A 26,944-nucleotide genomic window follows, 5' to 3' on the forward strand; every position below is an offset into this window, starting at 1 on the left:
TAAGTTGCAGTATTTCCATAGAAACCTGGAGCTATATTAGTTCTTTGGGCTGAATTTGCTCTGATTTTCAAAGTTCAAGGGCATTACATGTTTGTAATGTAACATCACTGATTCAAGATGGAAATGTTAGACATCCCATCAATCTATGAACCAGCAACTTTTCCTCACAGTTTTAAATACTGTGAAATATCCTGACCTACGTATATTAAGCCACGATTGTAATTCCTGTGGAAGTGAAATTACACCCCAAATATGAGATCTATCTGGCTTAACGTGCAAAGAAAAATAGCCCAGATCAATACACTGAGAGTCCTAAAGGCGTTGGCAGCTCTCCAGATTCAGTTCCAACCATCATCAGTTAAATCTGCTGCAGCTTCTTCTACTTGGGCTATAGTAATGCTGACATAGTAAATTAGTAAATAAGCACAATGAAGAAAAACTCCCGACGCAGTGTAAATAGTCTTGGTATGTTGTATGAAGACTGGCCTCCTGGGCTCCATATGTTTAATTTGCTGAAAATGGAAAGTTGCCAGCAGGTTCCCTCCGTGGCCCTGTCTGGTAGCCTGAACGAATGTTAGTTCACCTTCCACCGTGTCTCTATGCTCCAGCTGCTGACTTGGCGTGCATTGCTAGAGTATTAATTTTAGTAATGCACGTTCTAATTCATCCTGCCCATACAGTCTGTCTGCTGGACACAGGACTGTGTTCACTTTCCTCCTTCCAACCGTCTGCCAAATCATTTCAGAATACATTCTTTCATACGCCCCGGCTCTCAAACCATTTGGAGCAAAGTCCCTCACCTATCCTGGAGAGACTACTTCTGCCCTAGTGGATGGTCTGCAGCCTGGGGAACGCTATCTTTTCAAAATCCGGGCGGCAAACAGGAGAGGACTGGGGCCTCACTCCAAAGCCTTCATTGTCACTATACCAACAAGTAAGCATCATGTGTTTGTGGCTCTTTCTCTGTCTCTCTTCATTACCGCTAATTGTGGTGTGTTACTTTGATCATACTCTGTTGATGATTTTTTGGGCTAAAGTTGTCTGTTGAGTTCTAAAATATTTTTGTTGTCCCATTAGAAATTAGTCTTCCTGGAGACTAAAATATTATTGATTGCTTATCACATGAATTACTATTACAGTATTACAGTAACATGAATGTATCAATTATGTGATTAATCTTATATCACTGAGTAATTTGGGGCTTATGCTGACAGGGAAAGGACATTTTTACAGGTGTAATAATACACATGACATTTTTAATTGTTAGCTCTTTTTTTAAATTTTTTAAAGATTTTATTTATTTATTCATAGACACACAGAGAGAGAGAGAGGCAGAGACACAGGCAGAGAGAGAGGGAGAAGCAGGCTCCATGCAGGGAGCCTGATGCGGGACTCGATCTCGGGCCTCCAGGATCACACCCCAGGCTGCAGGCGGCGCCAAACCGCTGTGCCACCGGGGCTGCCCTAATTGTTAGCTCTTTTCAATTTCTAGAAAGCACTTAAGATTTTTCATTTATATTCCATTATTTTGGAGTGCAGCTTTAGTCAGAACTCCAGTTACCTCATTTATAACTGGAGTTTTATATATATATATATATATATATATATAAATTATCAAGATAACTATCAAGATTGAGCAGGTTAATAAGTTCCCAAATTGGAGCATGGTATTTTTGGACTGTATTTTCTTTTCTGCTTCCCCATATTTACATCAGATATTGGTAGCTGTCTCCCTAACCGTGTGCTGTGAGGATCCACAGTATACCACAACATTATACAGTTCTGTGCTGGAAAAACTGGAATAGATGAGGTTTGCTCCTCTGGGTCCTCCACTGCCATATAAACTCCCCTCTTCTTACAGCATCCCTGGTTCAATCTTGCTCTCAGGAAAGGATAAATTATAGAGCACATGTAATATAATGCTCTGCCTACCCCAGGAGTCTTTTTAATCTTAAGCTTTATTTTGGGATTACAAATGTATACTTTATTAAAGGAATTTTAAGTAAGAAGGAGGAAACAAGTACAGACATGTTAGGGGCAAGAGAGAACTCTTTGTAATGCCCCCCAAATTATGTATTTGTTGCTCCCCTATCACTTGCAAATCACACACAACACATCCCCATTTATTTTTAAGTATAGATCATTTAACATTCATCATTTTATAGCAAACTTATGTGTATTTCTTCCCTACATGGCTAAGAGTGGCTTAAGACATCTGTAGTATCCTGACAGTTACATTAAGAAAATCCTACATAAGATTTTTGCATTTACAAAATCAATGGGTCACTTTAAAGTACTCCTTTGAAAAATTCCTGCAAATAATAAGCTGTGACATAACTTGATTACATTAATAGAAATCTAATACACATCTCCTGGGACTGTATCATTACTTAAAGCAAAAAAGATCTTTAAAAGATTGCCATAATTTGGAAAATGTATTCAATGTCTAAAGAATGAGAAGTTATTAATTATAATGACTAATTACAAATGCCTCCACACTGCCCTCTTAAATACTCACCTGATGTTGCACAGCTTTCTTTTTTTTTTTTTTTTTTTTTTTGACGGCTAAAATCTTTAAAATTTATTATAGCCAGTTCTGGTGAGTCCGATGTGCAGCAGAAGACCCATCCAGAGGATAACTGGAAATCTAAAAAGCCGGAGACTTCTCCCAAAGCTCCCACTTCCTCGAAACACACTCATTTGCCTGTTTCTCCCCGAGGCAGAAATGTCAAGAACCCTCTTCTTGACTTGAAGAACAAAATACTGGCCAACGGCGGGGTGCCCAGAAAACCCCAGCTTCACCCTAAGAAGACTGAAGGTTTGGATCTGCAGTCAACAGAAATCACTGATGAGGAGGAGCCGGATTCCCGGGGGGACCCACCAACATTGCCCTCAGAGACCCAAGACCAGAAGCCACAGCAGAGGCTGCCAAGTAGATCTGTACCCTCGGTCCTTGCTCCTGGGAGGACCCCAGTGAGGGTGCAGACACCCGGGCTGCCCCGAAAGGAGGGCATCGACAGGGGCAGCTCGTCTCTGGCTTCTTACCCTCGGCCAGGAGTGTCCCCTTCAGCCCCAGCCTCGTCTGCACCCCACATACGCATGGAAGGCAGCCCTCGCCGCCCTTCAGCGGGGCCCTCCACCAACCCGCCCCCCAGCTCCACTGACAATGACTCGGTGGGCCAAGAGGAGGAGGAGCCAGCCGCGGGCTCCCGGGACCCCAAGGACGCCGCCTCCCAGAGGCTGCCTCCCAAGAGCACCTCCCACGCCCGGCCGGCCCTGTGGCCCAGCCGCCAGGCCACCTCCAGCGCCCTGCGGGACAGAAGCCCCGTGCACCACGGCACAAAACCAGCCTTGCCCGCGCGGAGAGCACCCCATTTGGGGGACAGGGAGGACAATTCGGGTGCTTCAGTCCCACCCTCGAGACTTTCTCCGCCCCAGGGAGGGTCATCTCGGCTGCCACCCACCGAACCACACCGCGGGGCTCCACTGTCCAGGGGCTGGAAGGATGGTTACGGCGCCGCAGCCGCCAAGTCCAACGTGCCATCACAGTCCAGGTCTTCCTCGTCTTCTGGTCTCTCCTCTAGGACACAGGGCTCTGAGGGAGAGGATGCCTCTGATGGCGATGGTGACAATGATACGGAAGATAGAGGCAGGCAGGCTGAGGCCACCGCCCCCACCTCTCGGGCGCGGCTGCCGGCAGGGTCGCCTGTCTCTGGACATTTCAATTTGTTCAGAAACAAGCCCTTTGCTGCCCACACGAGATATCCAAGCCGGTTTGGCAGCGGCCGAGGACCCCGGTTGCATCCCTCTAGCTCCCCGCCATCCACTGTGTCCCCCCGAGTTCACTCGAGGGTGAATTCTCACGGGGTCGCTGCAGAGAGCGAAGCAGAAGACGAGAAGCCACTCCCTGCCACCGTGGTAAACGACCACGTGTCTTCCTCCTCCAGGCAGCCTGCCTCCCTGGCCGTGGACCACCTAAGGAAAGGCCCACAGAGAGGGGCGAGCCTTCAGCAGAAGGAGCCCTTGGCGGAGAACCCCAAATCCGCGGGGCCTGTGGCAGGTGCGCATCCTCAGGGCAAGCCCCTGCCCGCCAAGGCGCTGGACGTCCAGCAGAGCACAGAAGTGGGTGCGGAGGGCGGCTACCCTAAGGCGCACCTGGCCCCCGCTAGGCGGCCGGCGACGCGGTCCCAGCACCACCCCGGGCCCGGCGTGCCCAAGAGGATGGCCCCCGGCCAGGGCCTGGGTGCCGGGGCCGCCGCTCCCGAAGGGCAGCCTTCCCCCGCCGTCTCCGCGTCGCAGCCGCAGCCCCGCGGCCCCCAGAGCAAGGACGTGGGGCGCCCGCTGTCCAAACCCAAGCCCGAGCTGCCCCAGGCTGCGCGTCCCCACCCCCGGGCGCAGGACAGCGCCTCCTTCTCGGACCCCTACGCAGCCAGGGGCAGTGAGTCCCCCCACGCGGCGAGCTCCCGAGGGGTGCTCCCCACGTCTCCCCACAGTCGGGACGAGGACCCAGAGGCCAGATCTGTCGGAAAGCACCACGACAGCGTCGAAGCAGAGGCCCGAGGCGCCCGGGAGCCCGCACACCCGGCCCGGGCCAGGGATCCCACCCTGTCCCTTCCCAAGCACCGGCAGCCAGAGGCTCCCGCGGGGGGCGCGGGCGACAGTCACCTCCGCAGACCCCCGGGCTCCCTGCTGAGGCCCGGCGGCCCCCGCCCGCACCCCGTTGCCCGCCCCCGGGTCCCGGGCCGAGCCGGGCCCCAGGCTGCGGGCAAGAGCGAGCGCGCCTCCCAGGGCGCACCGTCCAAAAAGGAGCCCCTGACCGCCAAATCTCAGCAGTCGGTCTCGGCAGAGGAGGAGGGTGAAGGCACGATGTTTTTTAAAGGAGGAAAGGATGGGGACCCCCTGTCTTCCTCTGCTCCAAAGTGGCCCTCCTCCAGCCCCAGGGGCAGCAAATATGTGGATGGGAACATCGCTAAGGACAAGACCGACCCTGCCCTTGTGCTCGCGCCTCCCAGGGTGAGCCCCCCCCAGGAGGAGAAGCGCGCCCCTCCGCCCGCTCCTGGCAGCTCCCCGAGAGCCCCACTCGCCCCGCCCAGACACCCCCACCGCAGCCCTGCCACGCCAAGCCCCACCGTGGGCACCCCGGCCCGGGTGCGGTACACCACCCGCGCCCCTCCCGTCCATGCCTCCACCACCCCTATGCTGTCCTTGCGCCAGCGCATGATGAACTCGAGATTCCGGAACCCTCTCTCGCGCCAGCCTGCCAGATCCCCCACCAGACAAGGTAATTTCGTTTTGAACTCTCTCTGCGGTTCTCAGTAGTAGTGTTCATGGCAATTCTAGGGAGGCTTTTATTTTATGTTATGGAGTGTCTGCTGTGTCCAAGCACTGCGTGAAGAGCTTTACAGATGTAAGGGGATTTCGGCCTCTTAACCACCTCTTGCATTGTTTGTCCTGGTTTTCAGTGGAGGAGACTAGGACTCAGGGATCTGAGCGGTTCCAGAAGTCAGACAAGCTATGTGGCGGGGCTGCAGCCCTCCCGTCCTCTGCCATTCCTCCACCGCATACTGCCTCTTTAAATTCACGAACATATGCTCTTAATCTGTGAAAAGGAGTCACAGATGCCATACTAGGGTTCCTGTGTTTTAGGTTATTTTTAGTTGCTTACCTGCCAGGCTATATTCAAAGAATCCACAGTAAGGAAGTGGGTACCTGTGTAGGCTGGATTTTGTTCTTGTTGATTCTGCATGTAAAAACTCTCAACATACCCTGCGATTAAACTCACGTCTTGGGTGTGAATTACTTAGACATTGCAATCAGCGAATGTTATTTAAAGCCTCCAGAAAATGCATGTTAAAGATGATTGTCACACGGAGGAGTAAGAGGCAGATGTGTGACTTACATTGAGGACACAATGAATTAGAGACCCCAGGGATCTACAGTATCTACTCCAAGTCAGCGTTTGGTTTAGGGACACCTTGCACTCTCTTTGCATGCTATTGGTACTTAATGGAAGATTGTTGAATGAATGCATTAGTGTTTATTACTCTGTACTTTGTTATTAGTTTAGCCCAATGTAAAGACATAGAACAATGTCCTGTATAGAGGTCAGTTCTCTATTTAAAATGGACTATTTTAAGCAAACCTAAGACCCTGATAACAGATATAAAATCCACATTCCCTTGTAGATAGCAGGAATTCAATAAATATTTATTTTTTGTTAACGATTTGAGCAAGAAAAATAAGTCTCTGACCTACAAATAGTTGTCAGAAAGCCCAAATACTTTGTGCCATGGGTGGGGCTGGATCACAGTGCTTCCAGAACAGACCTCTACTAACTGAAACAGATAAGAAATGCAGAGATAAAGAGGAAGGGCAGGTGCTAGGAACAGAAAGAGCAGCAAATGAAGGCACAGCTAACTGGACCTTCTACTTTGCTCTGAGCAAACGTTTCTCAAGCAGGCCCACAGAAGTCAGCACTGAGCATTTACACTTGGTGATTGATGATTGGACCTGATTCAGCTAGAAATAGATGTTGGGTTTAGTATAAGCTGCTGGGAAGACCAGGACAGCATCTAGTCTATTTTAGAGATAGTTTTCTTGATCCTTCTAACCTTCCTTCCCTCTATCTTCCAACTGGCTAAAATAATGCTATAGCCACTACCGTCTTAAGCTTTATTGAGAAAATTTACTTATGCTGGACTCCTCTCCTCAATATTGTCAGAAAACTGTGACTTTATTGTACTTTTAATAGATGTCCGTATTTGGTATTTAGAAGTCCTGATTTAAGACTGTCATCTAATATATACCAGTTATTGGTTTAAAATTCTGTTTAGTATTTCTGTTCAAAATGACATGTTACTAGTTAGAGTGTGGTATGAAGCCAACTTTACAGGAGTGTTGAACTTACCAGATTCTGTTGGTTTTTTTTTGTTGTTGTTGTTGCTATTGTTTTGTTTTGTGTGCCATGTAGGTTATAATGGCAGTCCAAATGTAGAAGGGAAAGTGCTTCCTGGTAGTAACGGAAAACCAAGTGGACAAAGAATTATCAATGGCCCACAAGGAACAAAGTGGGTAGGGTAAACTTCTTTACACATACCAGTTGTTTTCATGCTGCTGGGAAGAGAAAAATGGTGGGCATTGTGTAGAAATAAATGAAATGGTCTTTCGTTTCTCTTCTCCAGTTTTAACCACTCATACATTAATATACTTGTATATTGTTTCTTCCAGTACTCAGAAAGATCTTTTATTTTATTCTCCTGAGGGATCCCTGGGTGGCGCAGCGGTTTGGCGCCTGCCTTTGGCCCAGGGCGCGATCCTGGAGACCCGGGATCGAATCCCACATCGGGCTCCCGGTGCATGGAGCCTGCTTCTCCCTCTGCCTGTGTCTCTGCCTCTCTCTCTCTCTCTGTGACTATCATAAATAAATAAAAATTAAAAAAAAAAAAAAAAAAAGAAAAAAAAATATTTTATTCTCCTGAGTAATTGGTTTGCTTTCTTCTCATAGCTAATAAGATAAGTGGGCCTTTATTTCTTGTTTGCTTTGACTGGTTAGGAAGATCACACAAATGTATGTTCCAACCCCACAGCAATTACATGGGCCCCAATGCTTAGCCTCTCAAATGGACTTCTTTTCCTCCACCTTTGATAGCTTTCATTTTATTTTATTTTTTTATTATTTGATTAACTAATATACACATTTTTTAAAATATTTTTTTAAAGATTTTATTTATTTATTCATAGAGACACAGCTAGAGAGAGAGAGGCAGAGACACAGGCAGAGGGAGAAGCAGGCACCATGCAGGGAGCCCGATGTGGGACTCGATCCCGGGCCCCCAGAATCACGCCCTGGCTGCAGGCGGTGCCAAATGTGTATACACATTTTTCTGTAAATTGTCCCAAATCCTTTGTAAAAGAAAGCAGGGTAAAAGCAAATGAACAAACCAGAAAACCCTGGATCAAATGGGCAGTTTTTATCAGATCACCTTTTGAATATTTCCAACAATTGTTGTTTGGCTGAAAAAAAGCTGCTAGTGTTCTATATAGTTTAAGCTAAATGACTTTCACTTCCTGGGGCTGTTTAGGGTTTGTTTGTTTGTTTGTTTTAGCAGGTTAGAGGGTAATGGGCAGAACAACTAAAATGTTCACCAGATTTAAAATATTTCTTCAGAGAATCACGACTAGGGATTCCCAGTCAAAACTTCCCGTTTATGGCAGTAAGTTTTAGGAAGACATACTGAGAGACTTCAGGAAATTTTTAGTCACTGATAAAAAGATACATTTTTGTCATTTCTCAAAGGAACAGGAATTTACAAAGGAAGAATGTATATTAAAGCAAAATGTCATTGTAAGCAATTTTCATTACACCACCAGTGTAGAGCATGAGCTTATCCCTAACAGGGATAATAATAGCTTCTCTCCCCCACCCCAAAAGTTTTATAATTCCTTAGAATATGGAATTTTTGCCTGCATTCTGTATTGGGCAATTTAATGACAAATTAAATTGTCTTTGTTATAGCAACTTCAGTTTTCAACATGAACAGCCAGACAGAAACATTTCATGTTTTTAATACACTAGCAATACATGTTCATGTCAAGAAGTTGAAACAATTCAGAAATATAGGGAAAATATTATTTCTAAGCTAATAAACACCCCAAACCACTCCCCAGAGAGAACCACTGCTAACAGTTTGGGATATGTCCATCTAGATTATTTTTCTTTGCAGTTTTAAGCTTACGTACACAAATGAATATATGTTATATACACAAATGAAAAAATATTTTTAAAGATTTTATTTATTTATTTATTTGAGAGAGAGAGTTCAGAGAGAGAGAGAACCCTAAGTAGACTCCGTGCTGAGTGCAGAGCCCAAATGGGGCTCGATCTCATGATGCCGAGATCATGACCTGAGCTAAAACCAAGAGTCATAGGCTTAATTGATTGAGCCACCCAAGCAACCCTGATTATATTTTTATTCTGCAAAATGGTCAGTCCGTAATATGAGTCCATAGCAGTGGATGTCAATATATGCAGAATTTCCAAATCCTTCTCATTGGCCCCTAGTATTCCACTGTATGGATGAGCCATATTTTATTTAATCCGTTCCCTCCACTGATGACCACTTAGTTATTTGCTGCTTTTCAGCATTACACACAGCATACTAAATGAGAGCAGTATTTTCAACATCTTTTGCATTATTTGAGAAACTTAAGACAATTTATATATTCTCAATTTATATATTCAATTTATATATTCTTTATATATTCTCTAAGCAATTATCATATGAAAGGGGACCCTTTTGCACTTTGTTCTTATTAAACCTTGTGAATGATGTGGGCAAAAATAATGTTTCTTACTCCTGTTATGGTTTCCTTCTGTGGAAGCTTCGTGCCTATGTTTGTGTAGGTGGATTCACGCTCAGAATATTCTGTAATCTGTGTCATGGGTTTAGGTCGTGGATCTCGATCGTGGGTTAGTATTGAATGCAGAAGGAAGGTACCTCCAGGATTCACAAGGAAATCCTCTTCGGATTAAACTAGGAGGAGACGGTCGCACTATTGTGGGTAAGTGAGGATGGTTTTAGGGCAACAAAAGTGTTCTGAATTAGCTGTGGAATAACAACCCCCTGCTCACTTTTAATGGGGGCCCTTGATCCAGTTACTTTTAGCCAGATGGAAAGGAGTACCCCAAAGGGGATGAGCTTAGCATTTTCCCTGATACAGCTATAGTTCTACTCTTTCTACAGACCTCACCCTACAGACTCCACCCTCCAGAAAAGGTGATGCTTGACTTCCTTCTTGAGATAGGACAGGGTAGAGCAGTAGGAGTCAGCAAATGACAGCATGAAGGCCAAACCCTGTCTGCTGCCTGTTTTTGTACTGTCTGTGAGCTCAAAATAGTTTTTGCACTTTCAAATGATTGCAAAAAAAAAAAAAAAATCAAAGAATAATAATATTTGTAACATGAAAATTCTATGAAATTCACATTTCTGTATCCATATTCCAAGTTGTATTGGAACACAGAAACACTCATTTGTTTGTATATTCTCTATGCTTTTTTTCCCCTATAATGGCAGAATTGAGAGGCTGAGACATGAAATTTAAAATATCTGGCCCTCTATCTTCTCTGGCCCTTGACAGATTAAGTTTGCCACCCTGAGTACAATGTAACACTCTTCCTCCTTAGTTGTAGGAGTCAAGAGGAGGAAAGAATTACTTTCCGGACTAGAGACTAAGAGCTGTTTCAGGGTAATGGGCATATTGATGAAATATTCACACAGTATCTAAGGTAATACAGAGTAAGGGACAATATACTAAGGCCAGAAATTTCTGGATCGCAGCAGATACTGCTACCCTTGCTGGATATGCTTTTAGTATTTCCTTTGCTTTTTACTGATTCAAATCTAAGAAGCCATAAACTTTGAGAAGATGCTTTGCAGTTGGTTTTTACTTTCTCTGGATGATTTCCAAAGATAGCTTTTGTCTGATTTTGTTTCAGATCTGGGAGGGACCCCTGTGGTGAGCCCTGATGGCCTGCCCCTCTTTGGGCAGGGGCGGCACGGCAAACCCCTGGCCAGTGCCCAGGATAAGCCTATTCTGAGTCTTGGAGGGAAGCCTCTAGTGGGCTTGGAGGTTGTCAAAACAACCAACCGTGCCCCCATCACAACCACACGACCTACCACGACGACCCCGAGGCCAACGACTGCTACCACCCGCCGCACGACCACCACTACGCGCCCAACAACCACCATTCGAACCACTACACAGACAACCACCACCACCACCACCACCACCACCACCCCTGAACCCACCACCCCCACTCCCACTTGTCCCCCTGGGACCCTAGAACGGCATGATGAAGATGGCAACCTCATAACGGGCTCCAGTGGGCTCCCAGAGTGCTACCCTGAAGAAGGTAACAGCCTTCATTGTCATGGTGGCCTGAGCAACTAGCATATAGCATTTCAGAGTAAGGTCCCAAAAGCTCCAGGAGGGGTAAGGAGGGGGCACAGTAGGATGGCAACTAGGGGCGTTTCTAGTCACCCAAGCTTCGTTCAGGGGTCCTGTGTCACAACCAGGGTGGTCAGATTTAGCAAATAAAAGTATGACAGGGGACATACTTAATATGAAAAATTATCTGCTGTTCATTTAAAATTCAGATGTAAGTGGTCATCCTGTGTTTTATCTGGCAACCCTTATCATAACCCACGTCAAAAATTTAGCTAAAATGTGAAACATTACGAGTATACACTAGCGTTTCCCCAAGTGTGCATTACTAGACATTTGTAGATTTCAACATGTCATTTTATTTTAAAAGAAGATTCTGTGATTAGTTTTAAACAAGGTTAATGATTTCTTACTGTTGGATTGTTCAGATCATTTTTTAAAATTTATTTATTCATGAGAGACACAGAGAGAGAGGCAGAGGCATAGGCAGAGGGAAAAGCAGGCTCCCTGCGGGGAGCCCAAAGTGGGACTTGATCCCGGGACCCTGGGATCATGACCTGAGCCAAAGGCAGATGGTCAGCCACTGAGCCAACCACCCAGGTGTCCCTGTTCAGATCATTGAATAAGCTCCTTGTGAGTTCCAAGAAAAGTAGAATGTTCTAAGTGCATTTGCCAGCTGAACACTTTCTCCATCAGTTCTCCCTTTGCAAAATGCTAATCCTTGCATAGGTGGCCTCTGGGGGCAGCAGGGTAGGACTGTGCTATTTCCTTTGCTGTGGGGCACCCAGTCAGGACTGTCCTCTGCCCCCGCCGGGTCTTCCTGCTGAAAATGGCCAGTACCCCCTGAAGAATGGAAGCAAGGACACTGGCCGGGTCATCGTGGAGCTGCAAAGTCATCATCTTTTAGGCTTAGTCTCTGTTCAGGCTGCTTTGGAAGAGGTCATCTTGCATCTATGTCAGGCTCGGAGGAGACAAATTCACCTTCTTTCCCTTAGGTTGAAATGAATCACAATGTAGGCTGTGAAACTTACGTCTTTTTAAGCTGATACAGAGTGAAGGTGCTTCGTTTCAGGAATCATTTTGCACGCCCAGAATTCTTTACGCAGCCCTGTTGACTGTAATAAGCTTGAACTTGAATGCTGTATTCAAAATGGGAATTCTGTTTGAAGTCAGTCTTCTCACAGAAAAGCCCCAAATAAACAGGAACATTGGACACATCTAAAAATTGACACCAAAGGACAAGGAAACATGCTGATAGGAGGGCCATCGTGAAGAAGATTCGCACACTATCATTTTCTCCAGTGAGCACGAATTGGAATTTACCTTTGGATTTCTGGTATGAAAATATTATGTGCTTCCCTTGACGTTTTACTTCTACATACATTGATGTGTTGTTTTTTTTTTTTTTTAAATCTAAGTATAATTGGAACAATTATTTATTTAATAATTGCAAACAGAAGAGTAACTATATTGGATTTGGATTGAATTATAACCATTATGAATATTTTGCATTTTCTTTGGTCTATATTTATGGAGGGCTTATGGCATCTTCTTTTCATTTACTTCGGATTTTTGGACTTTTATTTGGCATGAAAGTCCATGTTTTTATCGGTATTTTTGTTTCTTCTTTTTTTTTGAGGGGGAAATCATGATATATGGTTATGTTTTTCACTTCACTTATGTCATCCTTTCACTTCCCGAGCCCAGGCCCAATTAGTAGCCAAATGTTAATTATTAATTTGCCTCTAGGCAGCATTTTCAAAATGAGTACAAATCAATACAAAGTCTTGGGAAAAAAGTAAATTCACGGAGAGGAACATATAATCTTTATATAATGTTATGATGTACGATAATTATTATTTTAAAAAATATTCCATATGGCTGATCTCCCTTTTTTATTTATGCTGCTCCATTAACAAATTTATTTTCTTTCTTGTATTAATTCTAATCATAGTTATTTTAAAATTTTTAAATTATAGTTTTGAGATTTAATTCACATACCATAAAGTTCGCCCTTCTGAAGTGTACAGTTTAGTGGTTTTTAGTATTTTCACTGAGTTGTGCAGCCATCACCACCATCAAATTCTTGAACAATTTCATCACCCTAAAAGAAGCCCCATATCCATCAGCTGCCGTTCCTCATTCCCTCCTCCTCCTAATGCCTGGGAAACCACGAATCCACTTTCTGTCTCTATGGGTTTGTCTATTCTGGACATTTCATATAAATGGAATCCTACAAGATATCTGGCTTCTTTCACTTAGCCTGATTTGTATTCAAGTTTCATCCATGTTGTAAAACAGATCTGTACATTTTTCTTTTTACTGCTGATTAATATTCTGTTGTGTGGGTAAAGTACATTTTATCCATTTATTGGTTATCCATTTATTGATTGGACATTTGGGTTGTTTTCCCCTTTTGGCTGTAATAATAATGCTGCTATGAGAAGTGTGTACAATTTTTTAAAACACCATTTTCAATTATCTGGGGGCATATACTTGGTAAGAGAGTTTCTGTGTCCAATGGTAACTCTGTGTTTAACTTTGGGAGGAACAGCTAACCTGTTTTCCTTAGTGGCTGCACCATTATACATTCCCACCAGCAGGGTACCAGGCTATTGTAAATAATGCTGCTGTAAACATAATGGTGCATGCATCCCTTTGAATTAGTTTTGTATTCTTTGGGTAGATACCCAGTATTGCAATTGCAGGATTGTACCCAGCATTGCAATTGCAGGATTGTAGAGTCCTTCTATTTTTAACCAGCTTGCATTCCCACCAACAGTACACGAGGGTTCCTTTTTCTCCACATCCTGGCCACATCCTGTGTTTCTTGTGTTTTTTATTTTAGCCATTCTGACAGGTGTGGGGTGATATCTCATTGTGGTTTTGATTTGCATTTCCTTGATGATAAGTGATCATGAGCATCTTTTCATGGGTCTGCTAGCCATCTGGATGTCTTCTTTGGAGAAATGTCTGTTCATGTCTTCTGCCCATCTCTTGATTGGATTTCTTTTGGTGTTGAGTTGTAGAAGTTCTTTATATATCTTAGGTACTAACCCTTTATCAGATATGTCATTTGCTAATATCTTCTCCCATTCCATAGGTTGCCTTTTAGTTTTGTTGATTGTTTCCTTTGCTGTGCAGAAGCTTTTTATTTTGATGTAGTCCCAGTAGTTTATGTTTGCTTTGGTTTCCCTTACCTCAGGGGACGTTTCTAGAAAAAAAGTTACTATGACCAATGTCAGAGAAATTATTATCTATGTTCTTTCCTAGGATATTTATGCTTTCAGATCTCAAATTTAGGTCATTTATCCATTTGAATTTACTTTTTGTGTGTGGTGTAAGAAAGTGGTCCAGTTTTATTCTTTTGCATGTTGCTGTCCAGTTTTCTTAACACCATTTGTTGAAGAAACTGTCTTTTTCTCATTGGATAGTTTTTCCTGCTTTGTCAAAGATTAATTGACCATATGATTGTGGGCTTATTTCTGGATTTCCTATTCTGTTCTATTGATCTATGTATCTATTTTGTGCCAGTACCATACTGTTTTGATTAAGACAACTCTGAAGTCCAGAATACTGTTGTCTCCAGCCTTGCTTTTCTTTTTCAAGATTGCTTTAGCTATTCAGGGTATTTTGTAGTTCCATACACATTTTATTTTTATTTTATTTTTTAAAAGATTTTATTTATTTATTCATGAGAGACACACAGAGAGAGAGAGAGAGAGAGAGAGAGAGAGAGAGAGAGGCAGAGACACAGGCAGAGGGAGAAGCAGGCTCCATACAGGGAGCCTGAAGTGGGACTTCATCCAGGGTCTCCAGGATCACACGGGCTGAAGGTGGCGCTAAACCGCTGAGCCACCGGGGCTGCCCATATCCTTTCTTTTGCTGATGTGATATATCATGTTGATGGATTTACAAATATTGAACCACCCTTGCAGCCCAGGCATAAATTCCACTTGATCATGGTGAGTGATTTTTTAAAAGATGTATCATTGGATTCAGTTTACTAATATCTTGTTGAGGATTTTTGCATCTATATTCATCAGAGATATTGGCCTGTAGTTCTTTTTGTTTTTGTGCTGTCTTTATCTGGTTTTGATATCAGAATAATGCTGGCCTCATAGAATGCATTTAGAAGTTTTCCTTCCTCTTTCATTTTTTGGAATAGTTTGAGAGAATAGGTGTTAAGTATTTTGTAAATGTTTGGTAGAATTTGCCTGTGAAGCCATCTGGTTCTGGACTTTTGTTTGTTGGGAATTTTCTGATTACTTATTTAATGTCCTTGCTGGTAATTGTCTGTTCAAATTTTCTATTTCTTTCTGATTCAGTTTTGGGAAGTTATATGTTTCCAGGAATTTACTCATTTCTTCTAGGTTGTCCAATTTGTTAGCATAAAGTTTTTTATAATATTCCCTTATAATCCTTTGTATTTTTGTACCATTTGTTATTATTCCTCCTCTTTTGTGTCTGATTTTATTTATTTGAGTCCTCTTTCTCCCTTTTTTTTATGAATCTGGGTAAAAGTTTATCGATTTTGTTGATCTTTTGAAAGAACCAGTTCCTGGTTTCATTGATCTGTTTTATTATTTTTGTTTCTGTTTAATCTTTATTATTTCCTTTATCCTAATAGTTTTATGTCTTGTTTGTTCTTCTTTTTTTCTAGCTCACTTAGGTATAAGTTTATTTGAAACTTTTTTTTTTTTATGCTTCTTGAGGTAGGCCTGTATTGCTATAAACTTCCCTCTCTGAACAGCTTTGGGTGCATCCCAAAAATTTTGAACTGTTGTGTTTTCTTTTTGTGTGTATATATGCTTCATTTTCATTTGTTTCTATGTACTTTCTAAATTTCTTCTTTTATTTCCTGGTTGGTCCATTCATTGTTTAGTAGCATGTTATTTAACCTCCATGTATTTGTGGTCTTTCTAGTGGACTTCTAGTTTCATATATTGTGGTCAGAAAAAAATGTGTGGTATGATTTCAATTTTTTTTAATTTGTTGAGGCTGATTTTATGGCCTAATATATGATCTGTTTTGGAGAATATTCCATGTGCACTTGAAAATAATATGTATTCTGTTGTCTTAAGGTGGGATGTTCTAAATATGTATTTGTTAAACGCATCTGGTCTAGTGTCATTCCAAGCCATTGTTTCCTTATTGATTTTCTGTTAAGAGGATCTGGCCATTGATGTAAGTGGGATGTTAAAGTCCTTTACTTAAAAAAAAAAAAAGTCCTTTACTATTATTTTATTATTATTGAGTAGTTCCTTTGTGTTTGTTACTAACTGTTTTATGCATTTAGGTGCTCCTATGTTGAGTGCATAAATATTTACAATTATCGTATCCTCTTATTGGATTGTGCCTTTTATTATTTGTAGTGCCCTTCTTTGTCTCTTATCATAGTCTTTGTTTTAAAGTCTATATTATCTGATTTAAATTTTGCTATTCTGGCTTTCTTTTGATATCCATTTGCATGATAAATGTTTCTCCATCCCTTAACTTTCAATCTGCGGGTGTCTTTAGGTCTAAAATAAGCCTCTTGTAGGCAGCATTTAGATGGATCTTGTTTTTATCCATTCTGTCATCATTTGTCTTTTGATTGAAGCATTTGGTCCCTTTCCATTCAAAGTAATTATTGATAGCTATATGTTTATTGCCATTTTATTACTTGTTTTGTGATTGTTTCTGAAGATTTTCTCTGATCCTTTCTTGTCTTTCTTCGATGTTTACTGGGTTTCTTTAGTAATATATTTGGATTTCTTTCTCTTTATTCTTTGCATATTTATTAGGGGTTTTTGATTTGTGGTTACCATTAGGTTTATATATAACATCATCTGCATGTAGCAGTCTATGTTAAGTTGCTGGTCATTTAAGTTTGAACCCATTCTGTACTCCTCTCCCCTCCATGTTTTAGATATATGGCGTCATATTTTACATATTTTATTTTGTGAGTTCCCTGGCTTATTTTTTACAGAATTATTCCTTTTTACTGCTTTTGTGTTTCCTACCTTCATACTGTCATTCCTTTCCACTCAAAGAGGTCCCTTTAATATTTCTTGCAGTGCTGGTTTAGTGGTTATGAACTCTTTTCGTTTTTGTTTGTCTAGGAAACTCTTTATCTCTTCTATTCTGAATGATAGCCTCACTGGATACAGTATTCTTGGCTGCAGGTTTTTCCCACTCAACACTTTGAGTATATCATGCCACTCTTTTCTGGCTTGGAAAGTTTCTGCTGAAAAATCTGCTGATAGCCTTATCAGATTTCCTTTCCATGTAACTGTCTTCTTTTCCCTGCTGCTTTTAATAGTTTTTCTTTATCACTAAATTTTGCCACTTTAATTACAATATGTTTAAGTGTAGATCTGCTTTTGTTGGTTTTTGGCAGAGGAAGGGTCTCTGTGCCTCTTGGATCTGGATTTCTGTTTCCTTCCTCAGATTAGGGAAGTTTTTAGCTATTATTTCTTCAAATAAATTCTCTGCCCCCTTTTACCTCTTTTCTTCTGGGACCCCTGTAATACAAATATTATTACATTTGATGGAGCCACTGAGTTCCCTGTTTATTCTCACTTTGCATAATTCTTTTTTCCCCTCTTTTGTTCAGCTTGATTACTTTCCATTATTCTGTCTTCTAGGTTATTAACTCATCCCAATGCTTCCTCCAGCCTGCCACTCCTTCCATCAGGCATGTTTCTCATTTCATTTATTGAGCCTTTTATCTCTGCTATGTTATTTCTTATCTCCCTGTTAATGGTATCACTGATGTCTTCCACTCTTTTCTCAAGTCTGATGAGTATCCTTATGATCACTGCCTTAAATACTCCATCAAGCATGTTACTTATATCTGTTTTGTTTAGATCTCTGGCTGTGGCCTTGTTCTATTCTTTCATTTGGGACACATTCTTCTGTCTTCTCATTTTGTCTAAGTCTCTCTGCCTATTTCTGTGTATTAGGAAAGTCAGCTATGTCTCCTGCTCTCGAAGATAATGGCTTTATGAAGAAGAGGTCCTTTAGTGCCCTGCAGAGCAGTATCCCCTATTCATCAGGGCCTGGTACTTCTAAGAGTATCTCCAATATGGGCTGTATGTGCTCTACTGCTATTGTGTCCTGGCCACTTTGTCCTTCAGGCCAGCCATCTACATAAGCTCTCTTTGTCTGTTGTAGGTAATGTTTGGTCCCTAGTCTGAATTTGGCAAGTTTCGACCAGGTATGTCCTGGTCTGCTTGTGAAATGAGACCTGTCACCACCACTGCCAGAACTGAGGCGCTGCAAAACTCCTGGGTCAGAAGATGAGGTGCTGGCGGCAGTTTGGGCTGGTCTTCTAGTGGAGGGGGCCTGTCATGCTGGGAATGAGGCATCTGTGACTCAGAAGGGCAGTTCTTCCAGAGTTTGGGGGGTGGGGCTTGGTGTAAGCAAGTCTGGTAGCTAGTGTCTGTGAGCTGCTTCCTGTAGGTGGCCTTGTGCTTATGTGGATAGGCAGGGGAGGGAAATAATGCCTGACAGTTCCTTTGTTCCTGGAGTGGTCTCTCTGTGAGTGCTGACTCTCTGGGACTCACTCCGAGATGAGTAAATAACCTCTTCATTATGTGCTCCAGGTGTTCTCCAGATCATTATTTCCACGCTGTATATCCATGGCTGTTTGCTCATTCTTTTCTTCAAGGGCAGCTTCAATGTCCTCTGGGCTCTCCCAGAGCCAAACCCACTGACCTTTAAAACTCTAGGCTTTAAGCTCCACTGGTTGCTAGAAGTCACGAAATTTGGCCCTTCTCAGTTTCTAAGCCAGTTGCTATGGGGGTTCATTTTTCCCATGCATGCTAGTATGTCTCTTGCCCTTCTCTGTGACGGTGGCTCCCTCTCCACCACAGTAGCCATGATCTGTTTCTCTTCCAAGCTGAATCTATACACTTCTTACCTTCTTCAGTGTGGCCTCTTCTCTCCCTTTAGTTGTGAAGTTTTTTTCTGTCAGTCTTCAGGTTGATTTCTGGGGTATTTAGAATGATTTGATAGTTATCTAGTTGTATTCATGGGACAAGGGGAGCTTAGGGGTCCCTCCTACTCTGCCATCATCTGCTCCCCTTCATCATACTTCTTACATTTGCATTATTCTCTCCATCTCTAGGCTGGCCCTTTTGGCCCAATACTCAAATTGTTATTCTTTCTTGGGCTTCCTTCCACCAGCCTCCACTTGCCTGGGGCTACCACACAGAGTCCCTGCTTCATTCATCATTGGGATGAAACTTGTCAGGGCCAATGTTGGATAGAAGCAAAGGAGCAGGCATCTTCAGTGGGAATTAGCTTCTAAAGATGGCTTATAATATGAAAAGCAGTCACAATTACTCTGGAAAATCCTGTGCATTATCTATGAAATACGGTGGAGTTTGTCATTTCTTGGTCAAACACCTCGTAGTGGCCTTGATATTTATTTTGTAATTCCTGTAATGATACCAAAAGCAAAGAGATTAAGAGGCTCTGATGTCAGCTGAGGGACAGTCCCAAGACTCCCCCTCACACATGAACTGCAGAACTACCTGTATCCTGTCTCCATGCCTCTTAACTGTGCTTTCAAGTTTGTGTTTTCCTTATGCACTTTCTCTTTTGTTGTATTAGTGCAGTCCATTAGTGCTGGAGCTCCAGGCATACATAGCCAGCATTTAGTGAGCAACATTTTGGCCATGGCACTTTGCAGGCTAGTAGCCTGAAATGTTCATTGTCATAGTGCTTATGTTCTAGCACCTGCATTAGTGATCACTGAATGAATACCTGCCGTTTAAGACCCCCTACTCCACACCCCCCACCTAGTCACCCATTTGTTATTACATTCCCCTGGCAAAGTCCAAAATTTTTGTTTCTAGCCCTCCAATTTTAAAATAATCTTTTCAAATATCAAAGTCTTGACTCCTCTGGTTAAATCATGCACCCCTTTTCCTTTAAAGCACTACTTTAAAATAACATTCTAGGAATAACCTGGTGTCATTCAGTCATTCCAGGAATTCAAGCAGTATTTATGTACTTCCTCATTTGTTATGGATGCCATATGTTTATGTATATTCCTGGAAGCACAGATGTAAATTATATGCTTGTTTTCAGTTGTTGATTTTACACTTCCCTCTCTTCATACATACACACACACACACCTCCTTTTTGCTTGATCTGACTTCCCCATTAGATAATAAACTTCTTGCAGTAGAGACAGTGTTTTCTACTTCATCTCATATTCTTCATGATACCTAATTACTTATCTTCAGGTATCTAAGCAATATCTGAAGCTATAGGCATTCTCCATTTTTCTAATTGAGAAGTAAAAGTCAGTGATTTTTTTTTTCAGGTTCCATTTCTACAGTGGATTATCATGCATGCTTGAGCCAGCTGAACATCTTCAATAATTTGTAACATGATCTTGGAACATGTGTCAGAAAAATATCAGTCATTATGGAAAACCATTCTACCCATCTACAGCTCACTCTCAAGACAGAAAATACAAGGGGAATAATTGAAAATTCAGTGGAACTGGACCAACTGTACAGTTTACAGATAGCCTTGGTTTTCAAATGGCTTTTACCTTTTCTCTAAACTTCTACTCAGAATTTTTTAAATAGTTTTGTTAAATATCTCTTGAGCTAAGCCCTAAATATTTGGTGACATCTTACACTCATTCTTTTTCATGACCATTTGGATACACTGCTCAAGAGAATGAACCATACTACCATGTTGGTGGCTGCCATCTGTGGCTCTTTTATGTGAAGAAGTGGAAGCTTTTGACATTGACGCTGAGTTGATGTAGAAAGCATCTAGTTTTATGTAGTTCCAAATGCTTCGAAATGGCAATCAGGTGGGACAAATTCTTATGGCCAATTTTTAAAAAAATACACTTTCTTACATCTGGAAGTTACTTTTACTTGGAGCTAAGATGGTGCTATTTTAGGAAAATTATGCCTGACTTTGAGCTTAAGGGAAAAAAAGAGCACTAAATCTCTCAGTAGGATGTTTACTTTTGCCAGAAGACCTAACCGACACTCTCTGAAGAGGCAATCCCAGTTTGCAGGTAAAAGGCATCATTTCTGTGGCCTGCTGTGCATACTCCAGTATTCCAGCACCTCAGGAATTACACTCAACAGAGAGAATCCAGCAAGGAAATGTTATCATTTTCCCTTTTCTTTTTCACTCTGGGATGTAAAAAGTATTCATTTATTCAATTATTCCTTTTTGATTTGGCTAAAAATAATAATGAAAAGAAACAAATGTGAACCAAGAATGAAGAAAAACAAGATTATGTTCTTAAAAGTTAAATTGACAAGGAAAAGAAAATGGCATCCAAGGAAACAAAGGCAAGATAGCCCCAAACTGGGTGGTGTGAACTTGAAAACTGTCTGATTTGAAACAACCCAGAAGTAATTCCTCTTGGATCCAAGAATATTGACATTGGAATGACCTAAGGAAAGATTATGTCTTAATAGTTCTTGAAATGACAGGTCTGAGCCCTGAAGGGTAGATGGTAATTTACAATCTCTGTCCTGCTGACATCCTTTGGCCCCATCAGAACACACCGAGGGTCACCATCTCAATAGTGAAGCAGGTGTCAGGGCATCTCATAGGCCCTGGGCTGTGGGCTTCCTACCAGAAAGGGTGGGGGGTTAGAAGGCAAGCAGTGAATCATAGGGAACTTACATTGGTGTGATTTGCCCGAAGGTAGAATGTAGGAGAGGCAGAAAATCATCTTGCTTCCAGAACATGTGATTGTGGCAAGATTGAGTGCATAGAGAGGATGAAGGGGTGATGAACGAGGGAGCTCACAGGTTGAAGGATTTTTATCCCCACCCTGGGCAGCAGTTCCCACTCTCCTGCTTTCTGAGAATGCCTATTCTCAGGTCTGTGACCTGCTGAGCCAGCCTCCTGAGAGCTGCCTGGGCAGGTGGGTAGGTGGACACGGTGTGTGGAGGGGAGGTCAGAAGGCACTTTATACTGGGGAGTGGGCTGCTGAGAGAGGTGGCTTTCCTCTGATGCCCAGGTGGTGTTCTGAGCACCTTCTCTGAGAGTACAGGAGAGGAAGTCTTCCTTCTGAGAAAGCTGGGTGGCCCTGGCCTGGCAGCTGACCCCTGTGGAAGGATGGTAGGGGTTGAACACTGTGCCCCAGGCACAATTCCCAGCCACTGAGAAGAAGCCTTTCACCCCTCTTTGTTCACTAGATGATTTCTCCGGATTGGAGACTGACACTGCAATGCCCACAGAAGAGGCGTACGTTATCTATGACGAAGGTATGAACTGATTTTACACAGTTTCTCTCATTTTGATTACTAAGTGGATGATCTCAATTTTTGGAGTTTCCTTCAGAACTTGGGCTGCATGGCAATACTCAGGGAAGGTAGCTATAACCCAGCTTATAAGTTACCATCCCCGTTCATATTTGATCCAAAGAAAAACAGTGGGCTTCATATGTGAATGTGGCCCCCATATTGCAGCTCTCATTCTCTCCCTACCCTGGAATTCCCGGGTTGCTTGTCTGGACCTCCACTTCCACCGCCATTTGTGAACTTCTACTGTCACTGGTTGAACCCATCACTCTGCTTTCTCTCTTGGCTCCTTTCATTGTTCTCTTTTTTCTCCTTTTCTAATTAGATTTTTTCTTTTTAAAAATGCAGTGCTCTGAGGGTGCTGGGGTGCCTTAGTTGATTATGCATTTGACTCTTGATTTGGGTAAGGTCATGATCTCAGGGTCATGAGATGGAGCCCTCCGCTGGGCTCTGTGCTGGGTGTGGAGCCTGCTTGAGATTCTCTCTTTCCCTTTGCCTCTTCCTCTCCCCCCTTCCCCTGGCTTGTGAGCATGCCCATGCTCTGTCACTTTCTCTCTCTCTCTCTCTCTCAAAAAAAAAAAAAAAAAAAAAAAAAGTAATGCTATGGAAATGTTGATTTTTTTTTATCACAGAATTTTTTCAAGTAGGGGTAAGCTTATAAGATTAAGAATGCAAATTGCCTTGGGTAGAATCTGGAGCAGCCATTCAGTAAATGTAACCAGTGCAGTTATTCTATTCATGACTCTGTGGCGGTTCTGTGTGTTTTATAAGTTGTGTCTGCAGTTTTTGCTTGGGCATCTTGTCCCCACTGTAAGGCTGGCCTTTGACACTCAGGATATTCTCACTTTGGTTCTTCCTTGTCTGCTGATATATGTGGCTCCAGTGCCATCAAACCACCAATGTGAGAATAATGTCACCTTTGATGCAGTCATAGTGAAGTTTGAATTAGTGGTTTCATCTCACAGTTGTTTTTTTTAAAGATTTTATTTATTCATTCATGAAAGACACACAGAGAGAAGCAGAGACTTAGGTGGAGGGAGAAGCAGGCTCCCTGCAGGGAGCCTGATGCAGGACTCAATCCCAGGACCCCAGGATCAAGATCTGAGCCAAAGACAGATGCTCAACCACTGAGCCACCCAGGTGCCCCTCATCTCACAGTTTAAGAAAAAAACTAACTTAAAAACAACAGATGTCAGAAGAAAAAAGTTTCTTAGCACCTTTGAAAATACTGTGCTTGTTTCTTACTTTCTTATTATCTTGAGCAGTTGAAAGGGAGCAGAGTTTTCTTTTTTAAACATTAAAGGATTAGTTTTTAAAATAGAATTCATCTCACCCCCTCCCCAGCAAAGAGGCCCATAGGCAGAAGGTAAATTTTTTAAAAATCAAGTTTATTTTCTGATGTGAATCTTTTATGGCTCTGAAAGAGAAAATTATGTAGGCGGAGAATGGCCAGGGGCCAGGAACAGGAGCATGCTACACCGGTTGAATGCTAAGGTTCCAGCTCTAACTGTAAAACCTCATTTTTCTGCTCATACGTGTTTCCTTTTCCTCTTCCTTTCTTTTATCTACAGCTGCTTTTCTGAGGGGACTGAGTGGGAAGAATATTGTTTCATTAGGAACAGATTATGTTCAGGCACAGCATTTATTTTGGGGTGTATGTGTGTGCGCTTTAGTTTTGAGTTGAATGTTGAGATGGTATCTCTTGGCTGTTCATGGTGCTCCTTTTCTGGAAGGGCCCAAATGCAAAGCCTTCATATCATTTCAGATTATGAGTTTGAGACCTCCAGGCCACCGACCACCACGAGACCCTCCACCACGGCTGCGGTGCCCGAGGTCATCCCGGTGGAAGGCTCCATCAGCTCCTTTCCTGGAGAAGAGTTCGATCTGGCTGGAAAGAAACGATTTGTTGGTAAATAGAACTTCCTTAATCAGAGAAACATGGATTTTTAACTTTTTTTCTTTGAGGAAGAGCATAACTAATTTCTTGGCCTGGCTGAGGCAGCGCATTTGGAGCAGAAGCTTTCCCAGAGTGAAGTTTCCATTTGGGGTGACTCAGTGAGTCAGTCCTGCTTGAAGGCACATAAGCTTGCTTTCTGCAGGAGTCAAGGGAGGGGATTATACAGGAAAATGTTTGGTATCCAACAGAGTTGAGCTTTGAGAGGCTGCCTCGTATAGACCAAGGGGAAGGAACACTCGTAAACATCCTCAGGACCAGAACACATGACTATTTTTGTTCCAGTAACTTTCCCCAAGCTGGGGTGTCCAAGCCTTGCCTATACATTGTTAAGTTCTTCCTAAAAGATGAGCAGCTTACTGAATTGAGCTACTGATACTTCTTACGGTGCCACAGAGCCAAAGCTGGTTTTCTTCTGTTTCTGTAATTTTCATTAGCCTCGGGGACTTGGGATCTAGAAGTTTACTCTTCTTTCTCAGTTATTAAACAATTTTGAGAGAAAACTCTATTTCACTAAACTGTGCTTCACTCCCTTCGGGAGTCTTCTTTTCCCATGCCCTTAATGAACTTCACTAACGAGACAGTTAGATTAATACACTACTAAGTGGAAAAAAATATTACCAAGTGGAGACAGGCAACAGCTTAAACCAATATCACACTTTTCTGTTTCCAAAACAAATGTTCTGCCATAAGCAGAGAACTGCTCTTGCCAGCCAAGATGTAGTATTGAGTGTCTAAATTTCATGTGCTTGAAGAACAAGAATATTAATGTGAGGTAGCATTCCTGAGGCAAGCGCTAATGCTGGCCCATGGCATTAAGCAGCCTGGCTGAATTCACTGGATGTTCTGGTCTTCCTCTCTGTGGCTCCAGGACAGAAATGAAAATGCTTTCAGCGCTATCATTTGCTGTTCCACAGAACTCTACCGAAGACCAGAAGGCTTACTTTTGTCTGGCTGGTCCTATGTCTGTAGCACAGAAGATTTTAGTGGTTTCATCTAAACCCCAGAACCTCCTGATTAGATCCATTGACAGGCTCTCAAGACCTGATTGCATGCAAATTATTGGAAAATAGAAGATCTAAAAATTGCTTTTAGCCCCAGTGGCCACCAAGAATGAGAATCTGTACCAAAAGATGCAATGGAACATTTAGAAAGTACTAGAAATTGTTACTTAAAAGCACTTGAGAGTCTTGCATGTATGAAGCCCCAGCTCCCATTCCTTGACATTTCTTATATGTAAGAGGGTATATAATAAGGAGATGTGGGCTGGATGTAGTCTCCTTTTTGACCCTAACTTCGTGGGCCCTCTCAGCATCAGTAGGCTCAGCTGAAACATGGGATATCAGTCCATGTCCTGCTTTATTTCCAGGGATAGAGTGTAGAAATTGTATCCAATGAGATAATGTGTGTAGAAAACCTTGAACCTGTCCATAAATATGAATAACTTTATTGTATTTAGCAGTAATGTTATAAAGGCTGATCAGACCTGGCCTTGTGCAAATATTCCAGATGGTTATGGGTATCCCTGAAGCTCTAGGGAAGGCCACCCAGGATGGAAGGCTAGAAGCTATATATCCTGATCAAGGTTTTTGTTTGTTTGTTTGTATATTTTGTTCCAAGACAGTCTAGGGAGTGAATGGTGCCAAGAGAGCTCTAGGTAAGTCTTAGTTGGACCCAACACATACCTTCCCAAATGTCTGGGCATACAAAAGGCAGAATGCTGCAGACTTATACTACATTGAATTATAGTTTGGGGGTCTTTCAGAGTTACTTTGAACACATAGTCATTGATGCTGATGAGTTGACAGGATCTTTACAAACTACTACATTGGAAGATGTAAACGTGTGGATCAAATAAGGAGAGCTAAGGATGTGTTTCTGAGTTTAGCATCAGGGCTGATGGCACTTGGAGCCTCCGTCTAGCATGGAAAGACTGAATGGTGGATCTGCTCCATGGACCAGACATTATGATTCTGCCTCTGGAGAAAACTTCCAACAATACAGTTGGGTATCTCTCTTCTTTTCCAGCTCCTTATGTGACATACCTAAGTAAAGACCCATCAGCCCCATGTTCTCTGACGGATGCTCTGGATCACTTTCAAGTGGATAGCCTGGATGAAATCATTCCAAATGACATGAGGAAGAGTGACCTTGCTCCTCAGCATCCCCCTCGCAACATCACTGTGGTCGCTGTGGAAGGCTGCCACTCCTTTGTCATTGTGGACTGGGACAAAGCCACCCCAGGAGATGTGGTAACAGGTGTGTCCAAGGCAGATGCTCAGAGTTCCCATTGATCTATAGGTGGAAAATCAAGAATATAAGGGATGAATAGATGATGGATAAGTAGATGGCTGGCTGGCTGGCTGGCTGGCTGGATGAATGCAAATGCCTCCTTCTAAAAGGATGAAATATAGGCCACAAGGGAAGCCTTGTGAAGTAGTATAAAGAGTACTGGGTGGAAGTCAGAAGTTCTGAATCTCAGTCCCAGATTGGTTTGTATGACCTTGAACTAGCTACTTCATCTCTCTGGACTTTGGTTTCTTCCTTACAAAATATGATTGTATCTCTAACGTTCTATAATCCCACACATGGTCAGGGAGTCCACATAGCCACTTGTAAGGTCAGATCCTGCAGCACAGGTGATGAAAGACCTCATAATGTGCACCAGCTTCGTATAAGAGTCAACCCTGGGACCAAGACTGTCTCTGGACTTAATTCAGATGGGATTCCTGTATTACCCTATAGAGGGTATGTTTTGGAACCA

At 42.6% G+C, this 26,944-nt stretch overlaps 1 protein-coding gene across 1 annotated transcript in view; it reads left to right on the forward strand.

Annotated features, from left to right (window-relative positions):
- Positions 1–26,944, forward strand: part of FNDC1 (fibronectin type III domain containing 1) — a 101,217-nt gene that overhangs the window by 57,100 nt on the left and 17,173 nt on the right. Inside the window, exons 10-17 of the mRNA XM_038526470.1 lie at positions 746–934; positions 2,591–5,281; positions 6,971–7,071; positions 9,450–9,561; positions 10,496–10,912; positions 22,122–22,190; positions 23,992–24,135; positions 26,209–26,439. Of these exons, the coding sequence (XP_038382398.1) occupies positions 746–934; positions 2,591–5,281; positions 6,971–7,071; positions 9,450–9,561; positions 10,496–10,912; positions 22,122–22,190; positions 23,992–24,135; positions 26,209–26,439 (3,954 nt within the window). The remainder of the gene's footprint in view (positions 1–745; positions 935–2,590; positions 5,282–6,970; positions 7,072–9,449; positions 9,562–10,495; positions 10,913–22,121; positions 22,191–23,991; positions 24,136–26,208; positions 26,440–26,944) is intronic.

The sequence above is a fragment of the Canis lupus genome, chromosome 1, assembly GCF_011100685.1.
Source record: "Canis lupus familiaris isolate Mischka breed German Shepherd chromosome 1, alternate assembly UU_Cfam_GSD_1.0, whole genome shotgun sequence".
NCBI classification, from domain to species: domain Eukaryota; kingdom Metazoa; phylum Chordata; class Mammalia; order Carnivora; family Canidae; genus Canis; species Canis lupus.